The sequence below is a fragment of the Zootoca vivipara genome, chromosome 14, assembly GCF_963506605.1.
Source record: "Zootoca vivipara chromosome 14, rZooViv1.1, whole genome shotgun sequence".
Taxonomy (NCBI): Eukaryota; Metazoa; Chordata; class Lepidosauria; order Squamata; family Lacertidae; genus Zootoca; species Zootoca vivipara.
The window spans coordinates 21220242-21247927 of record NC_083289.1 but is presented as its reverse complement, the minus strand read 5'-3'; the positions used below and the strand labels follow the sequence as shown (position 1 = coordinate 21247927).

At 41.3% G+C, this 27686-nt stretch overlaps 1 protein-coding gene across 9 annotated transcripts in view; it reads left to right on the top strand.

The window, feature by feature from the left end:
• Nucleotides 1–27686, top strand: part of MEF2A (myocyte enhancer factor 2A) — an 88187-nt gene that overhangs the window by 52124 nt on the left and 8377 nt on the right. For 5 of the 9 annotated variants that reach the window (XM_060282510.1, XM_035132268.2, XM_060282509.1 and 2 more), the window contains exons 4-10: nucleotides 934–1071; nucleotides 3448–3667; nucleotides 3774–3833; nucleotides 20115–20305; nucleotides 21100–21123; nucleotides 24643–24769; nucleotides 27504–27630. In XM_060282510.1, coding sequence (XP_060138493.1) covers nucleotides 934–1071; nucleotides 3448–3667; nucleotides 3774–3833; nucleotides 20115–20305; nucleotides 21100–21123; nucleotides 24643–24769; nucleotides 27504–27630 — 887 coding nt within the window. Of the gene's footprint in view, nucleotides 1–737; nucleotides 870–933; nucleotides 1072–3447; nucleotides 3668–3773; nucleotides 3834–20114; nucleotides 20306–21099; nucleotides 21124–24642; nucleotides 24770–27503; nucleotides 27631–27686 lie in introns of all 9 variants that reach the window. The other 4 variants (XM_035132269.2, XM_060282513.1, XM_035132270.2 and 1 more) reach the window with 4 other exon arrangements.

The window sequence follows — 27686 nt, the reverse complement described above, 5'->3', positions numbered from 1 at the left end:
TCAACCCTTTCTATGCCGGCTCAAAAATTCACAAAGAGAACATACTTACCAGCTTGTGGAGAGAGATTTTTGAGCTGAAACAGTGCCAGAGGGGGGAAAGGATTAAGCTGTCTCTGCTTGCCTTGGCTCCCTTCATTCCAGATCTCAGGGCAGTTTTGGCTTTTAAAAAGCCAAGAGAAAAAATAACGCAGAATCCTGTTTAATGTCCAGTGTGAGCCACAGGAGCTGTTAACCTGGATTAGTTATGACTTTACTTGATAAATGATCATTAGAGTGCCTTGCAAGGTAGATTATTCCCTATCTTCTGTCCATCCTTGTTCTGGTATATGCTCTCAGTTCACACAGGGCTGGTGCCTACAATGTTCTCACAAATTCTTTTGTGGCTATTTTTAATTACCAGAGAAAATAGGTAGTGGTTGATGAGCTACAGTATTACAGTTTCTGACAGAAACCCCCATCTCTTAGAAAAGTTTGAAAATCACTGTAGCAATTATAAAGGGCAGGGGAAAAGAGAATTGTAGGTATTGTATCCAGTGCTAGTCTTACATAGAGTAGGCCCATTGATTTTGGGATAGAACCGCATGTGTTTAACAATACAAAAGTATCAGTGTATTTGGATACGCTTATTTCAGTGGCTCTGGTTGTAAAACAGTGTGTACCTTCTTAATGCAAATTTGCGATAAAAAAATTATGGCAAGTTTAGTATTGTCTGTGTGAATTTTCCAATTGTATTTCAGACTTTAAGAAAGAAAGGCCTTAATGGTTGTGAGAGCCCTGATGCTGACGATTACTTTGAGCACAGTCCACTATCGGAGGACAGATTCAGCAAACTAAATGAAGATAGTGATTTTATTTTCAAGCGAGGCCCTGTAAGTACTTTTCTTAGCTCCTACTTTTTATTTGTTGATTCTTTTTATTAACTTCATTATTTAGGCTCTGAACAAGAAGGAAAACAGAGGGTGCGACAGCCCGGACCCTGACACTTCATATGTGCTCACGCCACATACAGAAGAAAAATATAAAAAAATTAATGAAGAGTTTGATAATATGATGCGGAATCATAAAATCGCAGTGAGTACTGTGGTATGGCTTGTGACTTTATTATATGCATGAGAACATTTTGCAACATCTCCTTAACTTTGAAAGCTACATTAAAGATAACATCGTTGTACGAGCTTATAAAGCAGAAATATCCATGCAAGATGCATGAATCTGAGACAGAAATCTTGGGATTTTTGTATGAACTCTGAGAAAGGCACTTTGTATGCTATATGTGATTTGGAAGGCAGCAGGAAAAGCCTCTTACACAGTCAACTTCCTAAGAAGCACTGCTTTCATTAAATTTCTGGTCACAGGGAAACAAAAATGCTTACAGTGTCTACTTTGTTAGCTGAAATCAAACAAGGCCTAGTACAAACCTTTCAGGCCCAGAGAAATCCATTCTGTACAGGCTCCTGTCTTTCTTCAATCTTTTCTCAGTAAACTACAGTGGTACCTTGGTACTCCAACAGCTTGGCTCCCAAACGCTGCAAACCCGGAAGTGAGTGTTCTGGTTTGCGGATGTTTTTCGGAAGCCAAAAGTCTGACGTAACTTCCGCAGCTTCCGATAGAGTACAGGAAGCTCCTGCAGCCAGTCGGATGCTGCGCCTTGCTTTTCGAATGGCTCCGGGAGTCCAGTGGGCTCCCGGAACGGATTAAATTCGACAACCAAAGTACCACTGCAGCTGTTTTCTGTTATTTTGCCATGTATCATCCTAGATCTGTGAAAAATATGCTCCGATAAATACAGTAGTACTTAATAAACGTTAATATATTTTCAGAATTGGGTATTTCTTGGTATAGAAATCAGTTGCCTTTGAAGTAAAAGTACACAAAACCTGTAACTCTTAAGAAGTTAAGGCAGTCTGTATATTGTGATCAGTTGTTTTCGTCCCTCACTAAGAAAATCAGAGAGAGAGAGGGGATTATCAGCATATGCCATTGAATAATTGATCAGATAATTACTGTCCTTAGTCTATAAGGGAAGCCATATTTGAGTGTGATTTTATTTTGAGAAACGTTTGTAAGCCGCTTTGAAAGTGTTTAAGACCATAAAGCAGGATATAAGCATTCTACATAAATGAAAATAAACATGATTGCACAACTATAATTTCCCAATTTTGTTGGCAGAAGCTATGACAAATTTCTTAAAAACCTTGTCTATTGCTAAATATGTCCTAATATTCTTTCATTTTGTTCATTCCAAGACTAGCATTCTGTACACACCAAAAGAAGGGTTTTTTTTAAAGTCCTGTGATCTATTACTCTCTTAAATGAATTGCTAAAGGAATTTTTCAGTGTGCTACTTAAGGCAAAAATCTAACTTATAGTGATGATGTGTTGCTCATATAACAATAGAAAATAACATGGTCATATTATGGTAAATTATTTACCAGTCAAACTATAAGGAAGCTGCTTTTGTTGGTTCTTATTTTATATAGCACCATCCAAGTACATGGCATTTGAAAAGGAGAGGTCCCTGTCATGACAACTTTACAATCTAGAAATTGATATAAGGGCTATAGCAGAGGTAGTGGGAGGTAGTAGTGAATTGTGGAAGAATATGCAGTAGTTTCTGTTACATGTTTTTAGGTATAGTTGAGTAGATTCTGGGGACCAAAGACCAAAAAATTCTCAGATGGGTTTTTGAGGAAGTATTTGAAAGAAACAGGATTTAACATAAGATGTAATGGTTGCTTACATGTACTTAATCATAGTGCTTTTTTTCTTTTTTTACATAAATTGCATTCCTTCAAATCCAATCTTAAGCTAAATTACAAAGAATTATGCATTAATTTATTCAAATTTTTTACTTGAAATATAGTTTTAAAAATGAATACAAATATAATAGCACAACTCTCTAGCTTTTTTGGAACTTTCAGCATAGTTCTATAGCAATACATAATGTGAAGAATCAGGTTTGCCTTGGAACTTTTAGAGTTGAAATAGTATGTTGTATTTTCCAGTAACATCCTTTCCTCCCTCTTTCATTGCATGTTTAAGTGCTCTCAATTACTGTTTCTGATTGCAAAGGGATAATTTTCATTTTCTGCAATAATCAAAATGCTTCTTAAACGTTTGCTAGAAAGTTACAGGCAGATGCCCAGAACATTTTTCATTTTCTACATACGATATTTTGTAAAACATATCTCCATGTGACCAACTTGGAGTAATTATCTGTAGCTCTTGGTAATTATCGGTATCTCTAACCAATTTTGAGAGTGCTAAGTGTGGTTTGTATGTAACAAATTTGAATAGTTTGCATTACATAATTAAGATGTGTGTGTTCTATATGTATGTTTCAAAACTCCTTTTAGAAACCAAGAAGCTGTTTTCTAACATTTTGATTAAAACTTGAGGAAAGTGTAGCTCTTTAAATCTCACATGATTTCCCCCCACTCTTTTCAGCCTGGGTTACCTCCGCAGAACTTCTCAATGTCGGTCACTGTTCCTGTGTCCAGCCCCAATACTTTAACCTACAGTAATCCTGGGAGTTCCCTTGTATCCCCAGCACTGGCAGCAAGTTCTACCTTGACAGACTCTACCATGCTGACCCCTCCTCAAGGCTCATTGCATCGAAATGTGTCACCAGGAGGTCCTCAGAGACCACCAAGTACAGGCAATGCAAGTAAGCAATCCCCCCCCCCCAGTTTCAAAAACCTGCCACTCTTTACTTTTGTAACATTGCATTATCTGAGTGAAATAAATATTCTTCCTCTGTATCCCCCAATTAGGTGGTATGCTGTCCACAACAGATCTCTCAGTGCCAAATGGAGCTGGTTCGAGCCCAGTGGGTAAGTTTCGAAGTTTTGCATTTTGAATACTGCAAGAGGTTTAATTGGCTTAGGAATGGATGAAGAAATCAAAGCAAAAACTGTTTCTTTCTGGACTGACTCTTCTGAGCTGTAGGAAAGGATATCTGCTACTTTTTATGTCCAGCATTTGCTTATGCTTGTTATATGTACCGGTAATATGTTCTTGGATATGTCCTTTTTGGTGTAAGTGCTTAGAAAATGTGGTTACCCTAAATCAGGCATCCCCAAACTGCGACCCTCCAGATGTTTTGGCCTACAACTCCCATGATCCCTAGCTAACAGGACCAGTGGTCAGGGAAGATGGGAATTGTAGTCCAAAACATCTGGAGGGCCGAAGTTTGGGGATGCCTGCCCTAAATTTTGGCATCCAAAGTCGTAATGAGACTTGAATCTTCATAGTACCGTAGTTTCTTCTATTTGAACTAAGTGAACTCTTGAAGGGAATTAGCTACAAGGATAATAGAGCCTATGGGCATGTTTTTATCTCTCTCTGCTTCTCATGTAACTGAGCTTTTTTGCTTTTGCCAGTCTGCAGTTTGTGTAACTTTCTGTAAATCATACTGAAAAAGAGCAGTCTCCAAAGGGTTGGGGGCGGGGGTGGCATCAATCTGTAGGCCTGCATGTCAGCTTGACTTTCGAAGGGGAGCTCCAGATATTTTCCTTGCACTTGTTGACAAACTGGAGAGTGGTGCTGCTTGCTTCAGTCAGTGTAGAGGCATCTGTGTTCCAGTTCTCAAATTACCGGAAGATGGCATGAACACCTGCTGTCAATGTTACGTGCCCACTCACAACATCATTTGATGGTGAAGGATCAGTTAGCTCAGATCAGAGAGCATAGAATCATTCCTGTGAAATCAATTGATTTTTCTATTAGAGCCCAGTTTTCCAGTATCACTGTTATAAGCTAAAACATAAATGTCTGGAAGGCCTTTGATAACAAAGACTATATGTATGTGAATTTGAGGTTGCAGATGGCATGCTGGCTGTAAGAACCTGAGCCCTTCCTGCTTTTGCTCTGGCATTCTGCAGAATTTGTTGAATTCTAGTAAAAGCTTAGGCATGAAAATGGATATAAATTAAGCTGCAGTTCAATTACTTTTTATGCAGTATTTATGAATGACAGAATTTTAGAAAATGTATTTATTAAAGGTTTTTAAACAAAATAAAATACAATGCAATGTGATTTAAAAGGTAATATACAATTGGAAAAGATATTTTCCTGTTACAATACAATTTTCATTAACCAACCCAATTTACAGGTAAATTCACATCCAGGTATGGAGGATTCTCCATGTAGTCATACGGTATGGTGCAGACTGGTGAAGATTAATAGTTAATTAATGTAACTTTAAAAAGGGGGCCAAACTTCATCAAACCAATCATGTTTCACGATGCCCTGTACCACTCTCAAATGTTTGGAGAGGGCTATGGACCAAATAACACTCATGCACTGCTTTTTAGAGGGCCCATTAGCTGACTTCCAACACTTAGCAACTTTTTTTTAATATCCACTGTCAAAAGACGCACAACCAGTTCTTTGGTTGGTGTACAGAAAACTTGGATGGTGTACAGTGCCATTGAAGCAGTACCTTTAAGGATGCATCTTGGATTCTGGCATTTCCTTCGCATATCCTTTCCCAATCAACATCTTCAGTACACATCTTCCCACACCTCCTAGAGACCTGTTTTGTCACCCACTGATTACTTAATAAGCAGTATATAGATTACTGAGGCAGACAGTCTCAGTTGCTGGCTCAACCTGATGCATAAACCTTCAAACAGTGTCCATGACCATAGCATGCCACTCTTTCTCATAAGTTCCCTCCTTCCCCAAGGACCACACCAGCTGTTAAATTGGAGCCACAAGGCTTTAACACCTTGTAACTTCTCCCTCAAAATGTTCTTTGATGAGGTGGCCCTTCACCCCAACATCTCTAATTCTATACAAATGCTTAGACTTCTATTCTTTAAATTGAGTATGGGACTGAAACTGCCTTGGTCGCGCTGGTCGATGATCTCTGGCAAGCTAGGGACAAAGGTGAGAGCTGTTTCCTAGTTCTGCTGGATCTCTCAGCGGCCTTTGACACCATCGACCATAACATCCTTCTGGACCGTCTAGAGGGGCTGGGAGCTGGGGGCACTGTCATACAGTGGTTCCACTCCTTCCTCCTGGGGCATGTTCAGAAAGTGGTGTTGGGGGATGAGTGTTCAGACCCCTGGGCACTCACTTGTGGGGTGCCTCAGGGTTCCGTTCTCTCCCCCATGCTTTTTAATATCTATATGAAGCCGCTGGGAGAGATCATCAGGGGGTTTGGGCTGGGTGTTCATCAGTATGCAGATGACACCCAGCTCTACCTTTCTTTTAAATCAGAACCAGTGAAGGCGGTGAAGGTCCTGTGTGAGTGCCTGGAGGCGGTTGGAGGATGGATGGCGGCTAACGGATTGAAGCTGAATCCTGACAAGACAGAAGTACTGTTTTGGGGGGACAGGAGGCGGGCAGATGTGGAGGACTCCCTGGTCCTGAATGGGGTAACTGTGCCCCTGAAGGACCAGGTGCGCAGCCTGAGAGTCATTTTGGACTCACAGCTGTCCATGGAGGCATAGGTTAATTCTGTGTCCAGGGCGGCTGTCTACCAGCTCCATCTGGTACGCAGACCCTACCTGCCTGCAGACTGTCTCGCCAGAGTGGTGCATGCACTGGTTATCTCCCACTTGGACTACTGCAATGCGCTCTACGTGGGGCTACCTTTGAAGGTGACCCAGAAACATAATAATGATAATGATAATAATGATAATTTATTACTTATACCCTGCCCATCTGGCTGGGTTTCCCCAGCCACTCTGGGCGGCTTCCAACAGAAAAATAAAACACAGTGATCTATTAAACATTAAAAGCCTCCCTAAACAATTAATCCAGAATGCAGCAGCTAGACTAGTGACTGTGAGTGGCCGCCGGGACCACATAACACCGGTCCTGAGAGATCTACACTGGCTCCCAGTACGTTTCCGAGCACAATTAAAAGTGTTGGTACCGACCTTTAAAGCCCTAAATGGCCTCGGTCCTGTATACCTGAATGAGCGTCTCCACCCCCACCATTCAGCCCGGACACTGAGATCCAGCACCGAGGGCCTTCTGGGGGTTCCCTTGTTGCGAGAAGCCAAGTTGCAGGGAACCAGACAGAGGGCCTTCTCGGTAGTGGCACCCGCCCTGTAGAACGCCCTCCCATATGATGTCAAGGCAATAAGTAACTATTTTACTTTTAGAAGACAACTGAAGGCGACCCTGTTTAGGGTTTTTTAAAAATGTTTGATGCTGTACCGTTTTGGTTGGAAGCTGCCCCCCAGATGATGGGCAGGTATAAATAATTTTATTATTATTATTATTATTATTATTATTATTATTATTATTATTATTATTATTATTATATTTGTGCCTAAATTCAGGGTGATCCAGTGGGGGGAATCAGGGGGGAGAATGCTGGTGCCAAACAATCACTTCAAGACTTCCAAACTTCCATAGTAGCCTTGAAAAATGAAAGATTAGGCATGAACTATTAGCTACCATTACACCAACTCTGTAATGCAGATGATAGTGGCTCCTTTTGGATGCAATTTTGTAAGCAAGGAATGCTTCCCTCTCCACTCCCCTTCCTCCCTTTGATGCATGCTGATCCTGCTTAGCTGAAGTGATGCTTTCTTTTTACATTCAAACCATGGTTTAAGATCCTGGTTAGTAAACTGACATTAAACCACACTTCCTTGTTTGGCATGTCAAAGAAGGGAGAAGAGGACTGGAGAGTGTGCAGGGCAGATGCTTCCGCAGAGCTTTCCAAACTATTGCTTAGCAAGCTGAGTGTGTTACATCCAAACTAGGGCAGTAAATCTAGCAGCATTTTAAGCCCATCAGAAGTGAAACTCTGCCACTTCCTGGATCTGCCCCCCCCCGCCAACTTGGTAATAAATTTAAATATGTCACTGTAGCTTTTAGCTAGGGCATTCAAGTTTCACTGTATTACTGAACGGCCAGCGTCCAGTATTTTGTCAGGATGCTGTGACTTGTCAGTTACTCCAGTGACACACTGTGGCAGGTGGGAATTAACCTCCACCGTCCTGAAAATACAAACTGAAGTCTAGCAGATGCATTCTGAAAGAGGTCCTGCTTAAACTGGAATACGAATTAATAACAAACCACAGGCATTCGCTACATTACTTTATTTATCTAAATATGCTTCGGTCGCCTTTTAGGACAAAGCCGTTGCATGGCAACTTACCCCAAACCACAAGTATTTATATAATAATCCAAAAATGTAGTAAACATTTCAACAATAGCAGTCATCATTAAACCATTTAAATCAGCTGAAATGTTTCAGTATCATTTTTTTCATCCAGCATTGTCAGGGAGTAAATGGGTCTTTAAAAGCATGTATTGATGGTACCATATGCCCATTTGTTGGAATTCTACAAATGTGGGACCACCATGAGAAGCGCCTGTCTCTTGTGCACACTAACTGAATTGATATAAATGGCAGACCTATTATAGACTCTCTGAAGCTGATCTTAGAGCATGGGCAAATGCATACAGGTGAAGGCAGGTCCTTCTAAGGTAATGTGACCCCAAATCAGTGGCAACTTTAAAGATCATTACTAAATTGGCCTAGAAATCCATGGGCAACCAGTGCAAAGGGTTGCCCAACTTCCCCATCAACATATAGATGGGCACATGTTTGTTTAGTTTATTTACTGACATGCTATAATCTTATAAGGTTGCTAATAAGTAGTCCTCTGGGCAACTCCACAGCATAAAATGACAACATGGAATTGAAAATCCAATATCACGAAAGTAGCTTACACCTGTTGAACATTCTACATAGTCTTCAAAGGCAGACATGTGTAGGATACACTTTCGTATTCAAGTCTGGATGTCATTAGTGCATGTGTAACATAGTTTAGGTAAACCCTATCTAGGTAAAATCACATATGCCGCACCATCCTGAATACATAAAGGCACCCTAGCCACCATTGGATTTCCACAGACAACACAAAGTGCAGGAGAACCCCCAAACTCTGAGGAAGTTACATCAGAGGAGGGATGTAACCCCACGCTAGTCTGGTTCCAAACATCCATATACTTAGATTGGTTTCCACAGTCCTTCTGTGTTGTCTTGATTAAATTTTAGCTTGAATGGTTTCATTCATCCCAAAACTGACTCCAGATACCAATTCAAGGGTTTCACAGCCTCCCTGGGATGAGTATGCCAGAACAAGGGCTAGAGCTGTGTGTTACCGTATCTGCATACTGATGAAACTTGCACCCTAAATCTCCACATAACTTCTTTTAGCAAGTGGTAATATTTCAAACTAGATCTTAATTCTTCTTTTGAAATTCCCTATTTTCTCTCTTCTCCTTGATGCTCTTTAGATGTTTCAGTGGCAACATTGGAGCAGCTCTTCCAAGGATTCATCCTGCTACTCTGCTGTAATATTTGAAAACATATTGACCAATGATGATTCCAATCACATAGGTCCTTATCACACATTTGTCACCAAAGCAGAATTCAGGGATTGATAGTTGAGTGGTGAAGTTGAGTGCAGTTGTCCATTACACAGGGTCTTCTTACATAGGAACAATATTGGAACATAGGAAGCTGCCTTATACTGAGTCAGACCATTGGTCCCTCTAGCTGACTGGTAGCAGCTATCCAGGATTTTAGAAAGGGTTCTGTTTCAGGTCTACCTGGAGGTGCTGGGGATTAATCCTGGGACCTTTTGTGTACAAATGAGGTGCTCTGTAACTGAACTTTGCCTCTTTCTCCTGACCTAAACTCTTAAACATTACTGTGTGAATTAAACAGCAGAAAAATGGTTTAAAATCACTCCTGTAACATCTAAAGAATACTGTAGTATAGTCAGTTAAAGATCTGAGTGTGATGGGCACCTCCCTTAGAAGTATTGAAATGTTAATCTCCTGTGGAAAACAGTCATTCTTAGGTTGACTCAAGGCTGAACAAATACTAATATCTGTAATTAAGGCTGAAAAAAATCAGTCATGCATCAAATTGTATCTCTCTTCTCCTCCACCCAGAGGGTACAGTTTTGTGGATGCTGAAAGCAAGAGGAGAGATAGTTAAGATTGTACTGTATTGAAGCCAGAAGTTAAAATCTTCATGTTTCAAAGAACTGTTCATTTAGCTCTTGTTTTAATTTATGAATTTATGAATTCATATTGTCCAACAATTAAGGAGCTTTGAGTTTTTACACTGAGCCATATCCCTTATCAGATGTTCAGTGCTTATATCCAAAGTTAAATTGTCTGAAGGCAATGTGTTCTAACAATTGGCTTTCTATAATTTATGCTAGAAATTAATGTCATAATGAACTCCCTCTGAGGCACTGAGACAGAACCAGGGTTTTAGTCTGCCCGGGAGACTGTTAAGGGGCACCTGCTCTGTGTGACAGATAATAATCTATTCTGAGACAGGGCATCTGATGCAGTTTTGCTTTACAAAACTCAAATGTTGCATATTTGGGTGGGGGCAGTGGCACATCACCAAGCACAGGCACCCTTAGCCCCAGGGCAATATCAGTTTAGATCTAACCTTGGTCCTCGGTTCCCAATTACAGTGGTACCTCGACTTACGAAGGCGATCCGTTCCGTGGCGCTCCTCAGAAGTCGAAACCCCTAATTGGAAACCACTGCTCTAGATATTACTGAACTACAAAACTCATCATACTTGGTCATGCTGTTTGGGGCTGATAGGAGCTGTGGCTCAGTAACACCTAGGGGACCATGTGTTAGCCATCCTAAGTTTAAACCCTCCACATATAAATAGTTATAAACACTGGGGGGGGGGGGGACAGGACCAAGCCAATTCTTCTCAAATGTCCAAACTAATCTTCCATTTTTAATTCCATTTGGAGTTAAATGGCAAAGAAATGTTAAACGTAGTCCAGCAAAATTGTACCCACCCCAGCTGCATTCATACCTGCTGAGGGTAACACTTCATGCATCTGATGAATTGCATGATAGTTCACAAAAACTTGTGCCATAATATTTGCCTACTCTAAATGAGTAGATATTGCATATTCAGTTGTGTATCTATTACTCCTTTGAATATAAGGTTTGTTGATTTTGGTGTTGTTTTAATAAAAATGAATGCAAAAATGCACCAGGGAGAAGGCCACCTGAACTTCTTGGGGGAGGGTATTCCAAAGCACTTGGGCCACAACCAAAAGTCTCCCCAAGAAGTAAAGCAATCTCCAAAATAGGTGTAATTTGAATTAAAGCCTTGCATATCTCAGTTGCTGAGAGAGTAGGCTTATGTAGAAGGAGGCATTTTCTGAGATAATCGGGACCTAGGCTGTATTGGGTTAAAAGCCCTTTGAAGTGGCCTCCGATGAATTGGCAGCCAGTGAAAGCCTTTTCCCATGGTTGATTGCTTAGTATCACCAGATGTTATAGAAAAAGTATAATTTATTGAGAGGGTGAGGTGGGGTGGGAGGTAGATAGACAGCTGCCACATTTGAAAGGCAAATGTGTCCTAATTTGATAGAGTAGTAGCTCAGCATTTCACATGGTTGGTATGTAAATAATATTGGTGTTGCAGTAAAATAAAGTTAACACACAGGAAGGTTAGACTAGAAAAGGAATCAAGCTGTTAAAATGCTCCGAGAATACCTTCCTGGAGGAACACTGGCTAGTGGGCCTCACAATCTTTATTAAATATCAATGCTATATGATAATGACATGTAGACCTTAATGGCTGGATTGATTAACTACCCCCACCTCCCATTTGAATGGAAGAACCTGTATAGCTGTCTAGTAGAGCAGGCAGATACTAGCTTGATTGCATCCAGATTGGGTTTCCATGAAAGCTTTTCATCAATAAGCAATCCTAGGTATTTAAATCAATGTACTTGCTCGAGGGTGTGACCATCTAATGTCCACGTAGACTTGGTAACCCTCTTACCGAATCATAGCTGTCAATTTTCCCCTTTTCTCGTGAGGAAGCCTATTCAGCATAAGGGAATTTCCCTTTAAAAAAAGGGAGAACTTGACAGCTATTTACCGAATACAGCAACCTTAGTTTTGGCATAGCTAACTTTTAGGTGCTCTTTTTTGCATAGTTGGCCAAATTTGACCAGCATCCTTCTGAGTCCAATTTTGTTCAAAGAGAACAGGACCATAGCTGCCAAGTTTTCCCTTTTCTCGCGAGGAAGCCTATTCAGCATAAGGGAAAATCCCTTTACAAAAGGGATAACTTGGCAGCTATGAGCAGGACTAGGTCACTTTGCGATTTCCAAGAGAGGGAGAGAAGAAGGAAGGGGATGCCATCTCAGGGATGAGATTGATGATGATAAATACAAAAGGTACCAATATGCAAACCTGCTTGACGCCTCTCTTAATCAGGTAATGAGTTTGTGAAGGGATGTATTAAGCTTTAGAAAGTATAGAACCAAAGATGGCATTACCAAAACATAAAAAGCAAATAACCATAATATTAACATTAAGAATAAAAACAAAAAACCAGTAACCAAAATTTTAACTTAAGTCTCAAAACCGTTGTTGTAGCTGATGTATTTTTACCAGGTTCTATATCTGATTCCTAAAACCCAAGAGTGTGAGGCTATGCTTGTGTCTGTCTTCTAAAGTGGACAGACTTTGATCTTACAGGCTTTACAACTTGTTTTTTTCCCCTAGGGTCCTGAGAAACATCAACCTGAGCTCGGTACAAAAGACATACACCCAGCATTAAATAATTCTGAGACTAAGAATTTATTCTGAGTGCATAGTCCTTGCACACAGATATCTTCTCTGGGATTTTTTAATTTCAGCATTATAATTTAGAGTGGAGATGGGGTCATTTTGTTGCTGCTGTTCCAAAGTTTGTGTCTGCTTTGCTGCTCCCCAGTCATCTCACTGCTGCGCTGCGCTGCGCTGCGCTGCGCTGCGCTGCGCTGCACTGCACTGCACTGCACTGCACTGCACTGCACTGCACTGCACTGCACTGATCCAAGCCATTATTTGGCTTAGCATATTGTCTGAACCTGGACTTGCCATTTAGCTCTCTTCAGACTGACCATGGTCTGTAACCAAGGGTTGTTCCTGGTTTGCTGTTTGTGGCTTGTCCCGAGAGAACTAAAGTTCTTAACCGGAAGTACTATGTCCGGGTTAGCGGAGTCTGTAACCTGAAGTGTTTGTAACCCGAGGTGTTTGTTTACCCAAGGTACCATTGTATAAGTTAATTAAATAATAAAAAGCCTGAAGTATGGGGAGCGTCACAAATTTAAACGCTCTTTCTTTTCTGTACTCTCACGATGTGTCCAAGCTTTGATTTTCTAAACCACATAATGCTTCCAGGTTTTCTATTGTCAAATGTAAAAAAAAGTGATGTTAACATCCACAATTCATTTTCAGATGAACACTGAAGGCAGACAGTACTTTCCAGGCACCTGTCTTTATTGTGTAATTTGTATTGTGGTGCAGTTTGTATTGTGGAATATAGAACACACTTATAGAATTAAAGAATGTTGGACTAGAGGGCATACAGCTAGGAATACCATATTAAAAATGTGAAGGTGATAGAATAGTTGGCATTCTTACTGGTTTTTGGTTTTGGTTTTACATTACCGCACAAAACAGCATTTTCCCCTCAGATAATCATATTGGTAGTAATTATTATTCTTTGGTTTAACCTGATTAACATTTCCTTTAAGAAAGAAAAAGGGGGAAAGTCATCAAGTCATTAAGAAAGAAAAAGGGGGAAAGTCATTAATGCCACACAATCCATTAGATCTGCTCTATCTATGAAAATACCTTTAATAACTTGCAGAAATTGCTTCTTAAAAATGTGTCTTGCAGTGGATGGATTTTTTTAAAAATTCAAAACAACAGTTCCTCTTCTCAAATGCTTTCCCAGGGGTAACCAGTACAGTCTCTTTTTCTCTTTTTCACATGTTTTTAAAAGGTGCAAATTACTGGCTCTAATGTGTGCACACACATGCATTGTGCCGTGAAGAGGAAGCTGGCATACAAAGGGTTACCCTGGCTACATTTGGGAAAGCTGCCTGACTATTACATCATCTTGTAATCATTATCTGCCTCTGGCTCCTGACCTTATGCTAAAAAATCCTGCACTTTTAACTGCCCTTTCACTTGGGTTTATAATTTGATATTCTTGGGTTACCAAGGTTTGCATTTAGTAAGGCAGCTTCTAAGATTTTGAAGAACAAATATATTTCCGGATGTTGTGGGAGAAGTAATCTTCTTGACTTAAGCATAGACATAGTCATGCACAATAATCTCTCTCTCTCTCTCTCTCTCTCTCTCTCTCTCTCTCTCTCTCTCTCTCTCTCTCTCTCGTGTGTGTGTGTGTGTGTGTGTGTGTGTGAGAGAGAGAGAGAGAGAGAGAGAGAGAGAAAGAAAGAAAGAAAGAAAGAGAAAGAACATTTCTTAGGTTGAGAGTATTGCTTATCTCTTGCACACAATCTTCTCCTTCCTATTTTGATGCCTTATCTAGAAAATGGCTCTGTTTTCTGGCAGGCAGAGTGCTTCACATCAGTCTGCCTGCCTGAGTGAGGCTCGGCACTGTTGAGAGAGGCTTATGTCTGACAGTGCCATTAAAGGATATGAAATGTTCTCTGAAAGACTGACAGTCCCTTGTAAGAAGGGCTGCAGGAAATGACTGTATTGGGTGTGGAAGGAAAAGCAGAACTGCCTGCTTGCTTGAAGAGAGTAATAGGAATAGTTGGTTAAAAAAAAAAGTACCCCACACTGATGTAATTCCCATTTAAGATAAACAGAATTTTCAAGGAAGTATTCATGAATTTATTTGCTTTGAAGAAACCCCATTGCAATTAAGGGGGATTACCTGAGGTAAATATGCTTCGTGCATGGACATTTAGACTTGTGTTAAAAGACTTTTGAATAATATACAAGCTTCAAGCAGCTGTCTTGTATGGTTGTGAATTCAGTTTCTAATAGACTTCAGCGAAGCAAGTAGACTGTGGTGTTATAAGAAAATGCTCAAGCACAATTAACATTTTCGGTAGCTTAGTGGGTAAATGTGGGCTGTAATATTGGTGATCTTGAGCCCTGTGATGCATTAGCCTTTATCTTAAAGGAGTTGACTGATGAGAGTAAACATGTGATGTGTTCTGCCTCTTAAAGTGCCAGGCAGGCGTTCCTAAGCAGATGTTAGAGACTTCTTGGTGCCAAGAGGCATCACAGCATGGGTGTAGCCAGGATTTATGTTAGGGGGCAGGCTTCATTTGGGGGGGGCAGAACCTCAGTTAGCTTTTTAATTGATTTACTTGATTTAGGGGGCAGCTGCCCCCCCCGCTACGCCTATGCATTACAGTACAGTACATACAGTGGTACCTCTGGTTGCGGACGGGATCCTTTCTGGAGCTCTGGTCAGATCCCGAGGTTTCCGCAACCAGAGGTGCCTGTTCTGCGCACGCACACGGTGTGATAGAATGCTTCTGCGCATGTGCACGGCGCGATACAGTGCTACTGCGCATGCGTGCACCGGGAAAACCTGGAAATATACTTCCGGGTTTGCCGCGTGCATATGCCGAAGGATACGTAACAAGAGGGGCGCGTAAGTAGAGGTACCACTGTATAGGCCTGCAGAAACAATTTTGGTACTGCGGCCTTCCCTGTGATACCATGGTGACTCTGAACAGCATTAGTAAGCTCATGCATGCAACACCTTGAAGCATTCCATTTGTGGAAGAGTCATTGCTCAGTGGTGGTAGCAGATGTCCTGCATGCAGAAGGTTCTGAGTTCAGGCCGCAGTCTGAGCAGGTGGTGATGGGATAACTGGACGAGTGGTCCGTCCTGTTTTTGCCTAAAACCAACTTCATTGGCTGATACTGTTCTGGTGAATGGGTGCAACCTGTTGAGCAAATTGCAGTTGGTCATCCTTTAAGGCAGGGTACCCAATGTGCCCACCAGATGTTCTTCAGCTCTCTGCTAATAGGGGGCTGATGAGAATTGGAGTCCAGCATCATTTGAAAGGCATCAGGTTGGCTCCCCCTCTTTTAAGTTTTTTTTCTCTTTGCTTTTCCAGGTTTCCTCCAGCAATTAATTTTATTCTAGACTAGTAAAATGCAGGTAGAGCTGGTTAGATGCTTAGTGTCAACTTCTTAGAAATCAATTGGACGTGTTTTGCAAATACTGCCTATCGGTTGACTTGTTTGTGTCAACCAGCCTTCTCTGACTCTTCATTTTGGGCTTGGGTCCCACAAGCTGTTCTTGTGTGTATGTATGTGGCCAGAGACAAATGCTTGACCAGATTCCCATCTTTTTCAGCCTGGTTACAATTACTGCATGTTCTTCCACATGCGAGAATATTTATGGTTTGTGCAATACTGTTGCTAAGCTACAGCCATAGTGCAATTGTTCAGACATTAAAAATGTGTGCTTCTGAAGGACACTTGTACATTGCATTCAGAAAAGATACAATGGGAGCCTTACAGCCTCAATTTTCACATGCACACAGTTGCAAAATTTGAAACTGGAATTATAACAAAACAACAACTTAGTACCTAAGACTAATGCCATGCTGAAGCCTTCTCTTCAATTCTGGGAAATCTGCCCTCTCCACCCCCACAAAAAAGAGAGAGAAGGAGACAGTTGATTTATTGTCCCTTTCACAGCATAGGAAATAATTATTACTTAAATTCTTCTGGAGAGCACGGCTTTGCTGCTTCCCTTAAGTTACAAGGTGGCCAAAGGGTGAGGGATCTTCTCATGTTGACTTAAACCGCCCTCAGTGCACTCCATAGCTTCTCCAGTGTTCCAGAGAGTGAGACTGCCCAAGAGGCTGCCTGCAGCATATCTGACAGCCTGGCTGTGTTTTATATGCATAAAGGTAAATGGGCCCCTGACCATCAGGTCCAGTTGTGTCCAACTCTGGGGTTGCGGCGCTCATCTCGCTCTATAGACTGAGGGAGCCGGCGTTTGTCCGCAGACAGCTTCCGGGTCATGTGGCCAGCATGACAAAGCTGCTTCTGGCAAACCAGAGCAGCGCACGGAAACGCCGTTTACCTTCCCGCCGGAGCAGTCCCTATTTATCTACTTGCACTTTGATGTGCTTTTGAACTGCTAGGTGGGCAGGAGCTGGGACCGAGCAACGGGAGCTCACCCCGTTGCAGGGATTCGAACCACCGACCTTCTGATCAGCAAGCCCTAGACTCTGTGGCTTAACCCACAGCGCCACCTGGGTCTCTTTATATGCATAGTAACCTCAGAATTTGCAAATGTGATTTGTTGTATACCTTTGAGCCTGTCAATATAGATATACCATAGCTATTTAGCTATAGATATAGATTGCTATGGCGTTTTAGCCACAATGCAGGTTTGACCTGATTCTTTCTTTCTTTCTTTTTTTAAAAGAATTGCCTGGCTCCCAGGCTCTCCCATGAGCGTTTTCTATCTCACTTTCCAGAATGTCAGGGAAGCTGTAGAGTGCTGCAGAATAGCCTGAAGAGGCTACAGTATTTATTAAAGAACAAATACACTCCTATCCCTCAGCCACTTCATAACTTTAACATTTGAGATTGTTGGCCTGACGTATCTCCCCTGCCCTTTGTGGGAGGGGGCAATTACATATCACTCTTCCCCCCACTAATACCTGACAACCAGAATGGGCCAGATTATTAGAAGGATTTTATGACAGTTCCAGGCAAAAGGTGGCTTGCTAAGATTTAACAGAAAAATAATGGGGGGAAGACATGGAGAAAAGAGATGGACAGACCAACCAGGATGGAATGGCCTGACAACATTCAATGTCAAGCACCGCAGGCATATCTACATATTTAGGTGGCATTCTGTCCTCTTACCACAGGTGATGTTTTAAATAGGTGCACATTCACACAGAAGTGTGAAACATTATTCTGTCCTATGGTTTTCAAACACTGTCCCAGGATTCCTCAGATGCTTACTGGGATTTCTTAACAAGACCACTTAATAACAAGTAAGCTTCCCGGAAAGACAGCTTGCCCACCACTGCTGAGTTTTTTCTAGTGCCCCCTCTTGGTTCATGCATGGTGACACTGAGGACCAGCAATACTGGTTGGTATGAACCTTAGAATATGCTTTGGACTCTGGGTGTTCCTTGGCAGATGAATTTGATTTGAAATTTGAAAGGTAGGGAGTTAGAATGGTGGTTTTCTTACTACCATACTTCCTTAACTTATTCTTAGCTCATTTGCTCAGGAGGCTTAAGGACATGGAGTGAAGAGCCCATTATATGTTGGTTTTTTGCATGTCTCTAAATTGAATATGAAATTTATTACTTGCTGTAATAAAATAGGTCACAGGGGTATACTCTGATCCAATTAATACTATAACCTACTTGCTTGAAACATTTCGTAGTCTATTAACAAAAAATTCCACACATGGTTCTGGTTGGGTTAAGAAATCCTGCTGGTGTGATATTTTTAACAGAATGTTGAGAAATAGCACCTTAGGATAAATGTAGTTGTTGGAATATAATAGGTTTTTTAATGTCTATTGTGCAAGGTGTAATAAGCACCAATAATTCTTTGCAGCAACTACTATATTCCAGGCTCTCCTGTGCAATTTCCATTTATTTCAGTAAGTTTTTCCGAATTCTTTTCCATTCTAAACAAAATGAGAGGCCTTTTGGGGGGTGTTTTGTGTGTGTTTGTGAGACCCACACCATATCCCATTACAATTTCACAGGTTGCTATTAGGAAATGGACAACTGGAACCTCAACAAAATGTTGCAATGTGGAATGTTTCTTTTCAGTATGTCAGCCATAGTGCAAAAAAAGTTGCTTCCAGATTTTGTGGTCCTATGTGTAAATGAGGTTGAACTAGCCAAAACCTGAGTGTTTTCTGTGAACATGCTGGCTGTGGTCCTGCTCCCAGTTATGTGCAATAATTACTTATCATTAAGATAAATGGGATTAACTGTGTGCTGGTTTTCTAGAGGGGTAGTTGTGTTAGTCTGTTGCAGCAAAGAGTCTTGATGCAACAAATGTATTGCAGCATAAGCTCATGGCAAAATAAATGCATTATTGTTTATAAGGTGCCACAAGGCCTTCTGTATATTGGATTGGATCCACAGTGAGTTTTTTAATTAAAAAAACAACACATTTTTTTTAAAAAAATCTGTCAACACACTCCTCAGGCCTTTTTAACTGTTTCCCCCCCCCCCCAAAGAAGTTCATCAGATGTCATGTAAGCCAAGACCTAGTGTTCCTATTGTCAGCAGGATCTAATGCCTCCTTTGGTGGCATGAGAGTGCGTAGGACCCTGTGTCAGACGAGAGTGCTAAAGCTACTGCAAACGCTATGTTAAAGAACAGATGGCATTAGAACATCTCTGTGACTGTTGCACCTTCTCATCAGTCAAGCTGCTATATCATACCTTAAAGTGGTGCCATCTCCACACATTTACTTTCATTTCCCCCAGGGAACGGTGTACATTCCCCACCCGCTTTTCTAGCCGGCAGAATACAGCATTTCTCACACACACCCCACGCCAACCAACTCTCCTGCAGATCAGTGTTCATCAAACTTACTTGCTTAAGGGGATCCTTTCCTCGGTGACTTGTTTGTTGCAGAACTCCTGCACGCTGTGAGTGATTCTGGGATGTGTCCATGCATCCTGCATGGCCAGGCTTGCTAGGCCTCTCCGTTGCTAAGCAAGACCTGAAAGCTTAACCCAGGACAGTGGTAGCCAGTGTGCTGCCCTCCAGATGGATGGAAGTTGGAGTCAAACAAAATCCCCACGGCTACTCTTTGCCCTAGAGCACAGGTTCCTAAACTGTGGTCCGCAAACTTCGTTCATGGGGCTGTGGTGTGTCAAATAGTCATACAGATTCTAAATTTCATTTTTATTGCTTTTATTTCTTAACATTACAGTTTGAATAAATTTAAAATTTAAAAGTCCTACAGCATCTAGCACAGCATGTTACATTTGCTACAACAATTTTAAAAAAATATTGAGTGGTCTCCCAAGAGCCTCAGCAATTTTCAAGTTGTCTGTGGAGAAGGAAGTTTAGAATCCTCTTCTCTAGAGTGTATCAACATTCTCCCAAAGCTGTCACTTTAGAGGGCAAATCAGGAAGCTGTATTTCGGGGACGTTTCTCCACCAGTTTTGATCTTATTGAGCTCATGCAAAAGCGATTGTCCAAAGTTTGATGCCCATATGTTCACTCACATAGTGTATGATCATTTATTTTTGTCTTAAGTTGGACTTCTTTTGCCTCTTCTCTTACTACAGGAAATGGTTTTGTGAATTCACGAGCTTCACCAGGCCTGCTTAGCAGCACCGGGGGTGGGAATGGCCTAAGCAAAGGGATGCCTACAAAATCTCCGCCTCCCCCTGGCGGGGGTAACCTTGGGATGAACAGTCGCAAGCCAGACCTCCGGGTTGTCATCCCTCCCTCTAGCAAAGGCATGATGCCTCCATTGGTAAGTTTAGCTTTATGACTTATTAGTAGCTTGGAGACAGACAAAAAAGACCTTGATCAGGAAGCTAAGAACAAACATTGGCTTGAGAATGTGGTTTGGTGAGAAACAAACTTGCAAGCACTGATTCAGATGTTACACAAAGCCAGGCGCTCCATGGTTTGTTTTCCTGCTCAACTAAGGGAGGAGCGAAGTGGTCACAGTGAATGGCTTAGTGTTGCGTTCGAACGCAGGCACTGTCAACAGAGCATGCCCATCTATAAGGGCAAACAGATGGTACTGTAAACATGATTCATATTCCTGCACTGGAGGGCATGTTCATGTGAACTTAGCAAACAGTGGGATTTTTTTGGAAGCAGTTTTCAAGGGCATAAGGGCTTGCTTTTCTCCAAGCAAAGTACATTGAGGCTTCTCCAAAGTAACTGTGTGTGAATTGGTCAAATTCGGGTGTGGACCCTTGGCTTTTGACCATTTCAAATGTGCCTTTCCCATCAATTGTATGTTTACAATAGGAGTCAGTAGACAGGCTGTAAGGTTACTATACTAAGAAGAAGAAGAGTCCTGCTGGGTTAGAGCTCTCTCTCTAGCTTAGCACCCGGTTCCCCCACAACTAGATGCTTCTGGGAAGCTGGCATTGTATCATGTAATGCTTCATTGCCTACTGAATCACATCGTAACTTTGGAATATTAGTGAGGCTAAAAATAGCTAGCTCATCAAGCACCAACACGACTCTTTCATTCTTGAATACTGTCCTATTCTCAGTAACCTTATTATTCCTCTTATTTGCTGAGTACAGTCGGAGGAGGATGAATTGGAGTTGGTGAGTCTGGGTTCCTATTTGGTATGAGACATCAAGATCCGGAGAGCTTTCATGTTAACTGTTGTAGCTTAGACCAACATTCCCTTTGCTGCAGAGAGAAGCCGGTTGTGATTGGTTTATCTCAAGTTTCTACATTGACCAACAGAATATGGAAAACTAATAAATATTTGCCAAAAACATTAATATTTTTACCAGCGGTATTGCAAAGGGGAATGTTGGAACAGAGCCTCTAACAGCAACTGTCCACTGTGCACATTGAGGAGCCTTGAAATTTTCTTCTAAGGCACCTTATATTCCATGTCAAACTCTGCAGTGATTTACTTCACTCATGAAGTTCTGCAAATTGTAATACAGTTCCTGTGTTGTTGTTGCTGCTGCTGCTTTGCTTCTTGGAGATTACATCATTCCTGGTGAGGTCACCATTTTAGAGATCAAGTTAATTTCATGCTCTACAAGAGAAGCAAACCACAAGGGGGTTCCCTGTTTACCAAAAGAAACATACAATTGCAAGCTATTTTCCAATCTAGTGGGGAGGGGAACTGTTTTAGCCTTTTAAAAAGGTTTTTCACAAAGTATTTTTTATGATTTGGTCTCTGGCACATATAAAGCTCTTTCTTTGTTGGCCAGAACCTGGCTGTCTTTGCTGTTCTAGTGCAATCATTTTGGAAAGAACTGATTTATTACAAACCTGTGTGGAATTATTGTAGTGCTTTTTATCGATTATTTTAACCCCAGACATGTTGCTGATAGGGGGCTCTTGTTGCATGAAAGCATGGGATTGCTGTGTTTGTCTTGGCAAATGCATCGTGTTCGGTACTAGGTGTGTGTTCTCAAACCAAAATATAAAGTTCTGTACAAGGTGTAATGGAGATTATCAACAAACAACCTTTTGCTTCTCTGCATCCATATGCTAAGTGCTAGTGATTATCAAAAGCCCTATAATTTGTTGCACCTGTGCTCAACTTCCAGAGGGAAAAACGTCTTTTCCCTAGGAAAATGCTAAAGTAACAAGGGGCACTTAGCAGAATTCTGCTAACGAAGTCATTATCGTGTGCTATTTTAAGTCATGCTTGTCTTGTGGGTCTAGCAGCAAAGTTCTGCTAGTTTCGCAGCAAAGTTCTTTAGGACCTCCGTGCATAATCTGTTGTGTAGTTCTACTTCTTCATAAGAAGCAGGGCAGATAATTGTTCAGTTACAAAAAAGAAAAAACCAACCTTTTGGTTTAGCGTGTTACGTTAAGGGCTTTCCATAATTCACTCATTCTCCAAAATACAGCAAAATTGTAGCTTTTCAGACCACGCTCTTCACAGGGTGGTATTTATGCAATGTGAATAGTCTGCTATCCTATCTTGTGGTTCGTTCAAGCTTCACCATTACTTTGGAACTGGATGGCTGTCAGTGACAGAGGGGTTGAGTGTAAGTCCCAGATTTGTCTGTTCATTGGAATAGACCCATGGAACCTGTGTGAGTGAAGTTACCATTTCACATGACAAGCACCCAACTGGCAAATGCCATCCACGTAAAATATCGGTAATAGTTGGAAGGGACCTGGAAGGCCATCTAGTCAATGTCCTGCCACAGATATTTATCCATAAGGCACAAGACAAATAACTATTTTAGCACCTTCCATATTCACATTTTGTGAAGTAGATGGTTTTATAAACTGGGAGCTAAAGATGTGCGGAGTTGGTCAACATAAGGTTAGCCAGTGATTCACACTCATGGCCCAGTGGTTCCTATGAACAACTTGCGGAGGGTGTAGCTGTGTTAGTGTGTTGCAACAAGTCTTGTGTGCGCACTGTAAAGACACAAATTTATGATGACATAAGCTTTTGAGGATTAGAGTCCACTTCAAAGGGCTGCTTGTTTCTCCTGCATCTCAATTATGAGATCCACAGCTTAGATACTTTCCCCTGAACTGTTGTGATGAAACATTACATAAATACGGAAGATGTTCCTTTTATTAATTTGAAGCATTTCTAGTATGATGATGAGCTTCACGCTAAAGCCTCCCATTTCAAATAATGAATGCATAAAATGCAGGTGAGGCATCTACTGCTTTGCTTACAAGGTTCAAACACAGTCTGCAGTCCTGGTCATCTAGCTGAAGGCTGCTTTTACATTTTATAGCATTTGAGCACATACACATGAGACTTGGTATGTATCTGCACCGCAACCCCAAACCACTCAAAGGAGATGCATGCTTATTTTAATTCCTTTTAAGCATCCAGTGTTGCTTTTATTGTGCTCTGTGTTTATCCATACATTCTCTTTCCATCATAATTGCACTGTTTGCATTGTGCGTTGGGTGTGTGTGTGTGTGTGTGTGTGTGTGAGAGAGAGAGAGAGAGAGAGACTGTGGCTAAATCTTGCAACCTGTCAAAAGTGCAACACTGAAGTAGCTCTCAATTTCAATAGACAAGGACAAAGAGTGGTTTCAAATATGCAAGCTTATAGAAGAGGGTTGCCCTCTGGTGGTGTGAGTTGCTTCCTGCAGGGAAATATGCAGCTAGTTGGAGAAAAAACCTCCTCCAAGCAACTAGGTCATACGTTTGTCATACAAGTTGAAGGTAGCTGAAGCTATATTTCTGCTCTAGGCAAATATTTCAGTGTGCTTTCTCCATACCATGCCTTTCTCTAGACAGGGAATAGGGATTGTAAGGGTTTTCCTGACCGGACCTCTCCACCCTCCCTGTGTTGCATAAGTGAGTAGAGCAGGAGGAAAGGGCTGCAACTGGGGAGATAATAGGGGGAGATAATACAGTACTGTCCCAGATTGTAGTGGCAGAGGCTGCTACATATTTCTCTCATCCTCTTTACCCCCCCCCCCCCCCAGCTCACCGTAGGTTTTGCAGAGTAGCCTGGCCTCTCTTGAAATCTAGCACCCCGGGCAGCTTCATGACCTGCTTTATTGGGTTTAGCTTGTCGCAAAGCTGGATTTTTTAGTCTTGAAATTCAGTTGCTTAGACAGCTCCATTTTTCTCAGCAATTCCCCTCCCCACCCCCAAAAAACCTCACTCCATTGCACCTTGACCAAAGAAACTAAACAAACCCAAATGTTCTCACTTCTGACATGTGGACTGAACTAGTTTTGTATCATCTGTAGAAACTCTTCTTTGACAAGGCATATTACTAGTGTGGAGGGTGACTTTGGAGAGTTGCGTTTATTTTGTGGTGTGTTCACAATCTCCTTTTGGTGCAGTTGGGTTGATAATACTGCACACAATGCATGGTATATTATTTCATATAGTACTACTTATGGCCTTACCTCTTAGGCTTCATTTTACAGAATGCTCATATGGAGTTGAGTGTGACTGGTCCTGGGTTAGTCCTGGTGCTGGGTTAGTCTCCCCTCTGAATGACAGTGGCTCAGAAATAGGTTTACATTTTCCTATCTCTGATGTTTGTCTTGGCTTTCGAGAAATATTACACAAAAGCCATAGACAAGGAAGAGGTTGCCTCAACCTGTGATTTGACTTAACTGGGTTCTATGTTTTTGTTTAATTTTTTTTTTTACAGAACACACAGCGGTTAAGCAGCTCTCAGTCTACGCAGCCTCTTGCAACACCAGTTGTGTCTGTGACAACTCCAAGCTTGCCCCCACAAGGATTGGTGTACTCTGCAATGCCTACAGCTTACAACACTGGTAAGCTACTCACTTGTTTGCTCTCCCTTCTCCCTTGGGGTTTTTTTTTAAGGGGGTGGGGTGGGGAGAAGCCACTGAGAATAACACAAGATTTAAAACTCCAAGAAATAAAAACTTAATAGTATTTTAAATGTCTTAAATTTGAAAAGCTAAGAGTTTAAATGCTAGTGAAATTAAATTTGCCTGGCACCCAAATGATAGTAAAGTAGTAGGTACTATGGAAGGTTCCCTGTTGGGTGTGTGTGTGTGTTCTATGACCTGCCTCACTTGCAGTCCGAAGTGGTACACTCCAGAATTCTGCCACTTCATTCTGCGTAATATGTTGGTCAGCTGTTCGAATCTCTGAAGCAGCTATATCTTGCCAGTGTTCTCTCCCCCCCCTTTTAAACATTTTTTTCTGAAGTATGCTAGATAGTTATTTTAATTTAAATCATGATAGTTTGACTTAGTCCCTGAAGTTATCAATATCTACTCTGCAGACATTTCTGTAGCGAGCTGTCATAGCTGCTTCGTGAAAGCTTGAAGTTAAAAACAAAATAAGTCTTGTTGGTAAAAAGCAAGCAGTGAGGAGACCCCAGAAAACAAAACAAAGCCTGTCTTTACAAATAATAACCTAGTACCTTGTTAAGTGTTTGGTGTGGTCACCGGGAGGTCCCATCCACTCTGTTTTTGCTATAGGAACTCAAACATCTATGGCAATGTCATATTGGGCTCCTTTGACATTGTGCTGGCACAGCAGTTGGTGTGCCTTATCCTAATCACCTACTTGCTGGCACAGCAAATTTGCAGGGATGAGCTCCTAGAGAGATGTGTAATCAAGCACCTGAGGTTTAAACTGCTGTATCTCAAAGACGATTCAATCCCTGGAAGCTCCTGTTAAAATATAATTGAAGGACTTTGACCTCTCTTAATAGTGTTGTAGGCCCTATTAGATGCTCACACCTCTTTCATGAACATTCAGACCTAATTTAAAAGATGTCTCTAACTTACATTTATTTTATTTTATTTATTAAATTTGTATACCACATTTCATCTGAAGATCACAGGACGCTTCACAACATAAAAAGACAAAATGAAAACATAATAATAATAATAATAATAATAATAATAATAATAATAATAATAGGAGACACAAGCAACATGCATTATGATATTTGGATTGATTTTGCATATTCAAGTGTTCTTGATTTTGAAGTCCAAGGAAGTTCTCTTGACTTCAGTCTCTGATATCCTAGACGATAATTTATGGATTAAAAAAACCACCCGGAGATGAAAATTGTAGCTGTCTCACGCGAACACACTTTTATCTCCTTTCCCCCCAAGAGGGTAGAGCATATATAAAGCTGTATTAGAACGTGATTAAGTGTAGAAAAGCTTTTACAGCTTTTACAGCTCTCTTTCCAAATTCAAAGGAAAAACAAGTGATAATTATGAACTGAAATAACTTCTTATGTGTGAATCAGTAGTGATAACACTCTAAGTACTATATATCCTAGATTTAAAACTAAAATATCTAATTGGTCAAGAACACAGAGGTTTAGTTTTGCATGCTGCATTCATGCAACTTTTGAGAGAGATGTTGTTGCCTTCAACTGTTCGAGTCAGCTTTGCAGCACATAAAATGAAAAATGGGGCTAAAAAAAAGACAGGTAACATGCAGTTCTTCAGTCTTTGTTATGCTGTCCATGGGAGCTTGCTGTTAATTCCATCATTTCTCCCTTCCTTATGAATGTGCACTTAGAATTCATTTTTGGTATATAAATTCTATCAAGGATTATTGTACTTTATTTGTAAGCAGAAAGCAGAGAAGAGACTGTCATGCACAGGCTCACAGCTCCTACCAGTGTTTCAACATTCATCCCCCAAGAGTGAAAAGAACATTTAAAATCCCCAAACTGCCCTCAAAACATCTGTGAGGTCCCAGGACTTAGAGAATGTGGGTAGCAGGGGGCAGGGATGGTCCGAAGGTACCAGAAATCAGCAGACTGTGTGAGTCTTATCAGTTAAGTGTATGTTTGAGAACAGTTCAGACATTCCAGTTTTTTGCTGCGGGGAGGAAGAAGAAGGAAGTTGGCTCTGTCAGACTTATTGTAAGAATCCTGGAGAGGTAGGTTAAGTTTGGGAGGATGTTATGAGTGCAATCTTTCTTGCTATACTATATAGGAATGTTTCTGGATGAAGTAAATTTGAAAGCATACCTTTCTCCCTCTCCAGAGCCAGACCTACCCAGCCCTGCAATATAGCAATAAAAAAGCTCAGATTTGGGACTCAACCTGACCTGAGCCATTTAGCACTACATAGGAGACTAGGTGAAGGTCAAGAGAGAGAAGAAAGAAAAGGGCTACATTTTTCCATTTTCTTTTGAGTGGATTATACAGGAACATAGAGGGGGGAAATCAGCTTTAGAACCATTGGTTCTCTTTGGGCCTAGCCTTGAGAGTCACTTGAATGGAGGGCATGTGTGAATTACACTTTTTAATAATGGTATAGAGAAAATTTGCCCTTTGGGTCTTGAGGTGAAGTTAGCAGTTTTAAGATCACAGTCTTCCAAACCAGGCTCAAAGCCGTTCTGCCATAGTGTGCCTAAGGGAGTTGTCATAGATTCAAATGCCTGTCCTCAACACAGTGCTGGCTGGTATCAGCCCATGGATCTGTGAAACTGAAACTTGCACTTTCTGATGAATACATGGTACAAATAATTTATTACCCTTTCTTGCTCCTTTCTTTCTTTCAGATTATTCCTTGACTAGTGCAGACCTGTCGGCCCTGCAGGGTTTTAACTCCCCAGGAATGCTGTCATTAGGACAAGTATCTGCCTGGCAACAGCATCATCTAGGACAAGCAGCCCTCAGCTCCCTTGTGTAAGTGGGAACACACTCCCGCCCCCATTCCCTGGAGGATTGGCAGCCTTTGCTAA